Raw genomic sequence first — 10,372 nt, 5'->3', positions numbered from 1 at the left:
AAATGAGGTTATAAGTGTCATTTCACAATAATTAATGAATAAGCTAATTGAAAAAGCTCCTAAAATGAGCTTTTTCAAAAAGAGCTTATTTAGTGGAATAAGCTCTTTCAATAAGCTTACTACCAAACACTTGTATTAGCTTGTTTAACTAGTCAATCAGATAAAGTTAGTTAAATAAGCTAATGTACTCCCAATAAGCTAACTACCAAACAGGGCCTATGTCTACAAAACAGCAAGAGGAAGTTATTATCTATATCTCGTAATGGTCGTTTGTAGATGACTTGCACATTCAAGGCTATCCTAACTCCCAAGTACAATATAGATAACACGACAATACGATTGAAACCGACATGACACGAACACGAAGTTATTGAGAATGCAAGAAAAAACACGAAACTCGACACAACATGACTCGAAACTAATCTGAATATGACCCATTTAGTTAAAATGGTCATAATTATGTAATTTTCTTACATCTCACATGATTGTCGATAGGTTTAATGAACATTGTGAAAATGACAAAAATTACGAGACCTAACATAAACACATGACTTTTTACAGTATGATAGCCGTGGTATCATTTTATTATTTCCTTTTACATCATTGTCTTTGTGGCCCGCACCTCTCGGCCCGCCATCCCACGTCTAATCAACAACCCCTCTCTCCGGCAACATCAAACCACCCCTTTATACACAACAAGAAACTCTCTCACTTCTCACCTCCCCTGCTCTCCCACGACAACCAGCAACAATGAGGACTTCACTCTCCTTCTTCCTCCTACTCACCCTCTCATTCTCTCTCCTCTTTTCTCAATCTCTCTCCTTTCAATCTGACGAACTTCTTCTCGAAGACGATGAATTCGAAGGAATTTCAAAGCAACAATCATCTGAACTCCCACGATCCTCCACTCCTTCTCCTCCTACCACCGCTGCTACACCCACCACAACAAGGCGGAGATCATCGGATTCTGATATTGATTCTAAGCTTCAATTCAATGTTGAACATGCTTTCGGAGATTCCCAATTCTCCCATGCTGGAACTTTCTCTGCTCGTCTTAAATCCTGGTCTCATGGTGGTCAGGTCAGTTCACTTTTTTTGATTCAGACCCATTAATTTGATTTTTCTGGGTATTTTTGAATTGATTTTTTGATGCAATCTGGGTTTTTTGGGTGGAGGAAATTGAATCCGAATTACGGGGGTTTTGTGGGGTTTGATGGGTTAGAGGAAGATGAATTTGATCATAATTTCTAGGGTTTTGAGGATTGTATCGAGAATTTAGATTGAACTTAAATCTATAAATTGATCCTTTTGAGCAAATCTGGAATTTAAGGTTTTAATTAACTAAAGAAGCAGTATTGTTATTCTAGCTTTGGTAGGATGTTGACTTTGAGGTCTGTAATGGCGAAAACTGGCTTTGTAACTGAAAATACTCTGGATTTTGTAGAATTTTGTTTTATTATTAGAAAATGAGTTCAGATACCGGTGCAATTAATACAATGGCTAAATTCTTATTGTAAGCTTGGGATCAAAATGTATCAAGAAATTATAGTTCTTGAAGCTTCATAGCAATACGGTTGTTTGACATTATATTTTGATGGTAACAGACTCTAACCAAATTGCGGTTTTCGAGGAATACCTTGACAAGCTCAGAACAGGAGAAATTCAAGGTGAAAATTGATATATCGCTTGTGCTCATTCTATACTTGTCCTCTATAGCTTATCTTATGGTATTAATTTATCTATGTATATAGGAGCTATTGCAAACAGATGATTTCTATAAAATAAGACTTCCATCCAACGTCTTGAGTCCTCCAGGGAGGAATTATACTGTTTCAGCTGTAAAGGCGGTAAGCTAAGTTAGTTCCTTGTTATATCCCTTGTGTGTCTTGCTTTACTAAGGCTGCTGTCTTTAGTCTTTGATGGTCATGGTTAAAGAGAGTGGTCAGTAACTTTAATTACCTTTGTTTGTTACACCGATTCTTTGGGTTAGGTCATAATTTCATGTGATTGTTCAGTAGTATATATTTTTATTATTGAGCTTATGTTTCCATGTTAGTTTATCTGTTTGGAATATTAGAAAGTTTCCACCTTGTAAACAGGGCCATCCCTTAACGGATCTCATTAATTCTTGTATATTGCTGTCTTTGTTATTATGTTTTGCTTTCCTTAGTTTCTGTGCATATGCATTGGAAGTCGTGTTGTACTTGATTGGTGCTGATTGTAAGAGTATTAAGGATACCTGCTACAACTTATATTATGTAAGGGTTGCTTAATCTTTGCAGTCCAAATCTGAGCTTGTCAGTAAAGTTCATGCTGCTGAGTGCCAGGTTTTTTTGCTTTTATGCAATTGTTTTTCTTTCTATGCTTAGTCTATTGCTCTTCTGATGCAGAGATGTATTGCTAGGGAGACTTTGGATGAGCACTTTGTCATACACATGGTATGAATCTACTTATATTCATCTGATTTTCTTGTTAACTTTGTCAAGTGATGCTTGTGCTGTAATCAAAGTTTTCTGCTGATTAATTTTTGCTACTTTCTGTAATGTATACTTCCTCCGTTTTCTTTTACTTGCAATGCACTTTTTGGAGATGATCGGAGAAGATAAAACAAACCAATCTATCAAAATAATTTAACCCCAAAAATAGGGAATAGTTAGGTACTATGTGTAATAATTAAGTTGATTTATTAGTTAGTTAACATCATCTAATCTCTTTGTTAAATGTGTGCCACGATGCTGTATTGTATCAAAAGAAATTGAAGTATAGTTTTTCGACATTTTCCTATCCTGCTTGTGTTGTCTGTACTCTGCAATATTACTCATTAAAAAAATTTGTATTCATCCACTATATGTAGTTTGTTCATGGTCTATGCTCACAAGTAATTAAATTGAGCGTCTTTCATATATATTTGGTCTGCAGGAAGGAGTTAACATATTGGCTGTCAACTATGGTTCTTTTGGGGCATGCCCATATCCTCGGCAGCCAAAATTTGTAAGTTAATTCTTTTTTCCCTATCCTGTTTGTTAGTTTATATTTTTTTCTCTATTCTGCCTTTTTTTATATTGTTCCTGGTGTTAGTTTTTTTTTTTGGGTATGAAGAACAGATATTGTACGGATTCCTCAAAGCTGTAACTTTTTGAATGAAAGTTAACTAATAAATACCCATTAACCACTCTACGCCTCCCCCTTTTCCCTGCATGTGGTGGTATAACTTACTCTTTCATTCACATGAACCTCAATGACCTATTTTTATGTACAATCAGTTTATTGCATTTTATATTCTAAGAGGAGCATTGCTTCAGTTTTGCAACTGTAGCAAGCTGGTGTAATTAGCCATGTTACATGCCTTTTAAGAGATTCCCAGAATGCTCACTGAATAAGGCCTTGTTCTTCTCAACTTATTTCTGTGTAATTTAACTTCTTTTTGCTTAATTAGACTCATTGAATATAGTTAGTCGAGGAGAACAAAGTGCATTTTTTTTCCTTTCTTGTTGGCTACTTTGTGATCTACAAGTTGCTTTTTGACTTTGTCTTTGAAGAAGAACAAGTTGTGTAGAGTTTTCCCCAAGCCTGCTTGCTTGTATCTACTCAGGCACAGCTAGTTATATATTCTTCTCTCTCTAATTCTTTTTTGACAAGCAACTGAATTCTAGATGTTAATGATTTTTCAGCCTTCCAAATGGTCTTTCAACTCACATTCAGTGTTGAAATACAGCGAACTGGCTCCAAGGTATGCCTATATGTATTGCTCTCTTGTACTAGCTCCTATTCCTGGTTTAAAAGTCAAGCAGTTGGGGTCCTGGGACAAAGATTTGAATATAGGTTTAATTTATAAAATTAATTTTATTAAGCTTCCCCCTAACCCCCACACACATAAAAAAAGGCAGAAAAAGATATACGGTGTTTTGTTACTTATTAATAAGTGATACAATGCTAGGGATAAGGTATAAGGTATTTTGTTACTTATTAATAAGTCATTGCCCGTCAATTGTTTCTTATCATAAGCTCTTTCTTTGTGTTCATGGCATGGTTACTTTGCATTTTTACTGGCAAAGAGAGTAAGAAGTATGGGGTAGCAATCAGAAAAGGAAAAAAAAAAACTGTTAGTGAGTTTTCATGTCAGGAATTTTTTTGATCCAAATAATTGATCCTAGATCATGTTAACAAACCTCTGTGAATTCCTTTATATCTTTTGCTCAATAGTCAATACTTACTGCTCTGCCTCTTGCATATGCTCAATGCTGACCTTTGTTCAACAGAACTCCTGTTTTTGTTGAAGAGACTCCTGAGGAGACTGCAGAGGCTGAAGCAATGAATCAACCAGAGAAATCCTTTTGGGCAAAATATGTGAGTGATTATTTGAAAAAGACTAGCCTTCCTTCCTGGTTAATTCTTTTTGACCAAATATTCTTGAAATCTTTTGTTGCAGTGGATGTATTTGATCCCTCTAGGGCTGATGATTATGAATGGTATGACACAAGCTTTGAACGTGCCAGAGGAGGCCACTGGCCAAGCAGGAGGAGGGCAACAACCAGGAAGGGCTCCAAATGCAGCTGTACGAAGAAGATAGTCTATTATTGGAAGCTACTGATTACTTGAGGTTTCTTAAATCTTATTCCTAATCTTTTTAATCACATATCAGCTTAACAGCTGTGATATAGGGCTAACATTCTTTTGGGAATGGTTTAGTAGTGTATATGTTTAGTCCTTTACATACTTGTACTGTTCATGAACTATATACATTATCAGCATTTTTAGTCAATCAAAAGTCTCAGTTGATTGTTAGTTCATGCACATTGGGGCATGCATATTAGGGAAAGCTGGTATATTTACCTTCTCTGTTATCATGCACAATATGGCTGTCACCCTACCTTGATCTACATGTTCTAGTAGTCTGCCTAAGGCATTAAATTAGCTATTTTAGGCACCTTTGAAAGTATATTTACGTTGTTGGATACTATCATATGCTACTATGCAGAATTTTATAAATAAGAATATCATACGTAGGCCCTACTTTTTGAATTTTCTCCAATCTTTTACAATCAATCTAGGAAAGTCAGTTTTAGTGTCCAAAATTAGTTTGGTGATGGATAGAAACAACACTACACTCTAGTATAATATATATATATATATATATATATATATATATAATTAGTATAGTAATACTCGGTAGAATTGAATAGGGCCTTAGTTATGAAAATATGCAATGAGTTCGAACCAACTACCTTAACTCAACTTTATTGATACAGATGTGTCTTCAGTTTCAAGGTTTACTAGAACCCTATGAGCCCGAATTTTAACTCATGATATCATTTTTTTTTTTAATAAGTAATAACTATTTGGTATGTTCTTCTGCAGCTGTAATGGGCTTATGTGGTGCAACTAATCTTTAACCAAGTTCCTTGAAGAAATCAGGAGGCTTTTGTCAAAGACCCTCAAGTTTTTTGGAAAGCATATAGTCGATACAGACATATTTATGTCATTGGAAGTGTCTGAATTCCGAGTCACATCAAAATTTGATTACTATGTGCATTTAGCCTTAGGAAGGACATCAATATGGCTCAAATTCTATATGGTGATTATGTTTTGATTGTTACTTTAGGTTCCATTTAAGCACTTTTCCTTTGTAACTTGGACCAAATTCGACTTGGTACTTCATAATTGTTTAGTTAATGAACTTTGTTTGTTCATTCAAATCTTTATTGTTTGCTTAATTTTTTATGATGCTAATTCTTGTCAAAGAATTTTCCTTGCAAATTTACAATTGATATATGTATGCATTGAATGCTATGGTTAGGATCATTGGTAGTTAGGATCATTGGCGCTCCACATCCTACTGTCGTGGGATTGACTCTTCATCTCAAAGGGATCGGAGTTATTGTGTACATTCCAAAAGTCTTATTACAAGTGAGATTTGCAAGTTCACAAGATTTGCTAGTTGACAGCAAGAAATTTGGAGTTTTTAATTAACCTAGTTCTATAAGGTTTGACCTATTTCAGTGAAGCATTCTAATCAATCAAGTTTAAATAATAAAATTACTCCCCTTTCTCAAAGTTGATCCAAAGTATTATATAATATCGTCACACCACCACTAAACTTATCTAAACTAATTCCATGGAATAGAAATCAGACCTCACTAAGGTAAATAGCTTGTCCAAAAAAAAGAGAACTGGAACTATTGTATTATATATATATATGCAGTTCAAAACGGAAATATTGAAATAACTTCAGGTATCTATTTCTCAGAAGAATGAGTATCTCAAAACCCATAAATGTTTAGGTGAACTGGAACTAATATATCTGCCTTTGACAGGAAATATGACGACGAACAGATGATGTTACAAAATTGCGCTCAAAAAGCCACTGTGTGATGCAAAATACTCTTGTACAGCCCTTACAATTCATCCTGCAAAAACCATAATTCCACATTTTAGTTGTTTGTTTGGTATGACAAAAATTCTACTAACTTGTATATGACTGATTATCAAACAAGGTATGCATAAACAGCCACTGCTAATAATTGCTTACATGATAATCATCATCAAGATAGTCACGGCGATGATGCTGCAACAAGAACAAACAGTGTCAGCTATTAAACCGAATATGATCAACAGGGACAGCAGAGAGTTCTGAAACTGAACAAACTTTAAAATGATGCATTCGTACCCGTCTGTAACGCTCTCTGTGGCGATCCTTGTGTCGTGGATGTCGATCATAACCCCTTTCTCTTCTCCTTCTTTCACCTTCTTCTCTTGCTCTTCGAGATTCCTGCAGAGAGTACACAGAAATTCATGAAATTATTGTTTAGCATGATTTCAAAGCCGATAATGCTGGAAATAAAAATAATAGAGAATGGATCATTTCGCACCTCCTCCTCTTGCGCTTTTCTCACTTTCTCTGCTTCTTCAAGCGCCTCCTTTTCAATCTAGCATGGTAATGAACAGGATGAACAACATTTAGGTGCTGTCAATTCAGATAATTATTAAAGTGTATGTGCATTCATCTTAAACAAATACCTCTCTATTGGCAAAAACTTCATCAACTACTTGTTTTGCATATTCCGGATCATCACATATTAAAATGTTGTCAAACACTGATCCTGCTTTTACCTGCATTCAGAATGCACGTCACTAAAGCCCCGTTCTCTTCAACTTATTGTTAAACGAACTAATTTTAATAGAAATTTTGCTCGATTTTTACTCATCATTAAGACAGTTGATGGGTTAGTTTCCTACCTGCCAGACTTCTATACCCACATACTTGATAGGCTTCAGTACATAAAGATCAGGATCATCTTCAAACTCTGAAAACAACAAAATGTCTCATTAAATCTCATTGTCTTGTGGCTGTATTGAAATACGAGCTTATTGAAACTAAGGTTTGATTATACCTGGATTGTCAATCCATGGAGTCTTCCACTTTCCTTTGTAGTTGGGGTTCTTGATTTTCTAGTAAAAAGAACAAATTTTCAGAGCTGATTGAGAAAGAATGAAACACTATATCATAGCTAATATGCAGTCTAATTGAGTTAGTTTACTCTTTTCTTCCATGGCCCCCTGTATTCCGGGTTTGGTATTCTTGGAGGTTTCCATAAGCCATCCTCATCCTCATCCCAATTAGGGGGCTGTCCAAACACGAAACACAAACGAGACAAGATTTGTTATTCAGTTTTCGATTTCAATTATAACCAAACTTTGTTTGACCATTACCAAGAGGACATTAGCAAAATTCAAGACATTAGATGTTACTCTAGACAGATTTGTCTGATTACCAATATATCATTATATGACTCAAACAGAACTCTATCCAAATGATCCGTTTGCCACCTCTACATACTTCGTTTAATGTAAATTGGATATAAGAGACAATATTGACTTGTTCAACATTTTAATTGGTCCCAAATATGCTGTAATTGCCCTACATATGCTTTTTTTTAGACACTCCCACATAAAGAAAAAAGGTGTTAAACAGTCAAGTCACCTGTTTGGCATTCGGGTCAGGAATTTCGGATGGTATTGAATCATAACCCTGCAATTCAGTCATGATCATGTAATAATACAATTGATTAGCTTACAATAGTAACAGTTGCATAATACAGAAAATATTACAGTTTAAAGAGAAATGAAATCATTGTACCTCAGGTTTGACATGATTAGGATCATCAATATATTCTTTTTCTTCCCAATCAGCAGGCTACAAAAGTTAAAAGCAACACAGTTGTCTTAGAAAATGATGAATAATTTTTAAGTGTTATAATCCAGTCTTGTGCAATATTCATACAATGAAATCCTGATAAATTTCTGACCTTTTTAGCTTTGACATCCTTGATCTTTCGCGGAGGAAGGATATCCCAATCCGTGTAAAGACTTCCTGAGTCTCTCTCTCGATTGTCAACAAGGAGGCTGTAAGTAGCATCTGGCCGAAGTATGAATGTATAGAAATGTGTTAACTTGTCTGTTTCGCATTGCAGGTCCTTCTTTACAGGATAGTTTTGGCCTTGGTATGATAAGATAAGATGAAGCTTTTTTGTATCTGAACCACAAATGTCTGGTCCAAACATCAAACTGCCAAGAAAACAAAATTTCCAACTTATTATTCAAACTTCAAATATAATCATAAAGCTTTCATATATAGGTTATGTAATGTATGCTACATGATTTTTTTAGCTTAAACTTGAAAAAGATTTTGATCAGAACATAATATGACCCGACTCTAATGACCTTATTCCACCTCTAATAAACGGATGATTGATGTGTGAGGGCAAACCTGTAAGGAGTATCTCCACCAAATTTCTTCTGATTGACAAATCCAGATAGAAGCTTTATATAACCACCACCACATTCGATGTCCTGTTCGAATTTGATGGAATACTGAAGGACCAATGTTCTGTTCTTGTTGGTGAATTCTGGTATCTTTGCAGATATGGCAGAATGCTTTGCATCAATTGAAGTCTGAATACCTGCCAAACAAAAAAAAAAAAAAATCTTGGTATAAATGATGTTTTATGTTTAGTACTGTAGTTTTCAATGGCATGTAGATACCTACCTTTATCATCAGGATCAGCAGCCCATCTTCCTGCTGTATGTTTGAATGTGCCTGCTTTTCCCTCGCTTCGTTTCCAGTCTGATACCACCCACCTGCTCTTCCAACCATCTGCACATACAATCCGAAAGTTAAATTTAGACTCGAATACATCGAACACAGCAGCATAATAACAAAAGTAAAGCCCCTGTGCATGGACTCCTAGCTCATTGTGCATGTCTGCATGATCAATATAAGTTCAAGTGAAATGTAAAAAGAGAGTACCTTCAAATCGCTCTTCGAATATAACTTCTGAGAGTGCTGGATGGATAAAACATAACAACTGTAATACAAGCAGCAGAGAAAGTAGTAGTGATGGAAGCTCAAGTTTCGAAGGCGTTACGCCAAACCAAGCCATTGGCATACTGCTAGTGTTGTTGCTGCTGCTGGTGTGCAGCAAGAATAGCTAGTTATAGGAAATATATAATGGAAATGGCTCAAATTTGGCTTGTATTTACAGTCTTACCATTTGGCCTTCTATTTTTTTAGTAGGGTCCTAAACTATTTAGGAATATAACCAATGAGAATTGATGGAAATATTGCGGCAACCAATGAATTTAAGTCTCCACATCGTGTGGGGTTCTTGAGTTTCTTTCAAGTTGTATTCACATACTAATTCAAAGTGGAAATTTTCATGGCAAATTTTACTATTATTCACATACTAATACAAAGTGGAAATTTCCCTAACAAATTTTATTACTATCTTCGTTTCTTTTTAGTTAATATTATTTGTGAAACTTAAAAAATTACTTTGTTGTAATTAAAAAGAAACGGAGGTAATAGATATCTGTAAAAGAGTTTGTGATTTGAGAACTTTGTTATAAAACAATCCAATAAGGCTATGACGTTGTTGCCATATTTCGTTTGATTTTATGTTACACATGTTATCGATTTTCTTTTTGTTTTAGAAACACTTCATTAGAGCGGTATTGAAATTCAACTAAAATATTTCTCTATGCAACAATCATATCAATATCTGCTTTCAAAGACGTTGAATTTCTAAGATACAAGAGGAGAGTTAAATGACTGTTTTAGTTGTGAAATTACCCATCAAATGCAAACGAATATTTTTCATAGACTAAGACGAGAAGACTTGGGGCAACTTCTATTAGAATAGTCTACTTCAAAGTCTTCCCATAAAATCTTGACCTCTGAAGTATATAGCGGGGAAAAGGAAGCAACACGGCAAGCTGATAGAGATTTGAAAGAAATTTCTAAGTTGGAGGCTAACAAAGTGACAATGGACCACCAGAATAAATTATTAGCAGCAGCAGTGTTAAAACATGAGTT

General features: G+C 35.1%; 2 protein-coding genes across 2 annotated transcripts; one reads left to right on the top strand and one right to left on the bottom strand.

The window, feature by feature from the left end:
* The first annotated feature begins 592 nt into the window (after window positions 1–592).
* LOC110701072 (ER membrane protein complex subunit 10-like) lies at window positions 593–5,702 on the top strand. Its single transcript, XM_021878663.1, has 9 exons — window positions 593–1,080; window positions 1,605–1,667; window positions 1,752–1,847; window positions 2,391–2,438; window positions 2,920–2,991; window positions 3,672–3,730; window positions 4,260–4,347; window positions 4,430–4,600; window positions 5,359–5,702. Exons 1-8 carry the CDS (start codon window positions 751–753, stop codon window positions 4,568–4,570), a joined length of 897 nt encoding a protein of 298 aa, XP_021734355.1. The 5' UTR covers window positions 593–750; the 3' UTR covers window positions 4,571–4,600; window positions 5,359–5,702.
* A 398-nt stretch (window positions 5,703–6,100) lies between these two features.
* Window positions 6,101–9,723, bottom strand: LOC110701071 (calreticulin-3-like). The gene is made up of 14 exons (XM_021878662.1): window positions 9,308–9,723; window positions 9,047–9,154; window positions 8,768–8,960; window positions 8,307–8,565; window positions 8,138–8,194; window positions 7,982–8,029; window positions 7,539–7,625; window positions 7,392–7,449; window positions 7,237–7,304; window positions 7,018–7,110; window positions 6,870–6,926; window positions 6,668–6,769; window positions 6,530–6,565; window positions 6,101–6,407 (listed from the first exon to the last, which is right to left on the bottom strand). Exons 1-14 carry the CDS (start codon window positions 9,444–9,446, stop codon window positions 6,396–6,398), a joined length of 1,317 nt encoding a protein of 438 aa, XP_021734354.1. The 5' UTR covers window positions 9,447–9,723; the 3' UTR covers window positions 6,101–6,395.
* Between the last annotated feature and the right edge of the window lie 649 nt (window positions 9,724–10,372).

The sequence above is a fragment of the Chenopodium quinoa genome, unplaced genomic scaffold (genome assembly GCF_001683475.1).
Source record: "Chenopodium quinoa cultivar QQ74 unplaced genomic scaffold, ASM168347v1, whole genome shotgun sequence".
Classification (NCBI taxonomy): Eukaryota; Viridiplantae; Streptophyta; class Magnoliopsida; order Caryophyllales; family Amaranthaceae; genus Chenopodium; species Chenopodium quinoa.
This window is presented reverse-complemented; position numbering and strand designations above follow the sequence as displayed.

Excerpts from the sequence above, each read along its gene's own strand:
- LOC110701072 (XM_021878663.1), top strand. The coding sequence starts at position 751 with ATGAGGACTTCACTCTCCTTCTTCCTCCTACTCACCCTCTCATTCTCT. Across the intron at positions 1,668-1,751 it reads CAGAACAGGAGAAATTCAAG|GAGCTATTGCAAACAGATGA; the intron begins GTGAAAATTGAT and ends CTATGTATATAG. Across the intron at positions 2,439-2,919 it reads AGCACTTTGTCATACACATG|GAAGGAGTTAACATATTGGC; the intron begins GTATGAATCTAC and ends TTTGGTCTGCAG.
- LOC110701071 (XM_021878662.1), bottom strand. The coding sequence starts at position 9,446 with ATGCCAATGGCTTGGTTTGGCGTAACGCCTTCGAAACTTGAGCTTCCA. Across the intron at positions 7,450-7,538 it reads GGGGGCCATGGAAGAAAAGA|AAAATCAAGAACCCCAACTA; the intron begins GTAAACTAACTC and ends TCTTTTTACTAG. Across the intron at positions 7,111-7,236 it reads TGGGTATAGAAGTCTGGCAG|GTAAAAGCAGGATCAGTGTT; the intron begins GTAGGAAACTAA and ends TTCTGAATGCAG.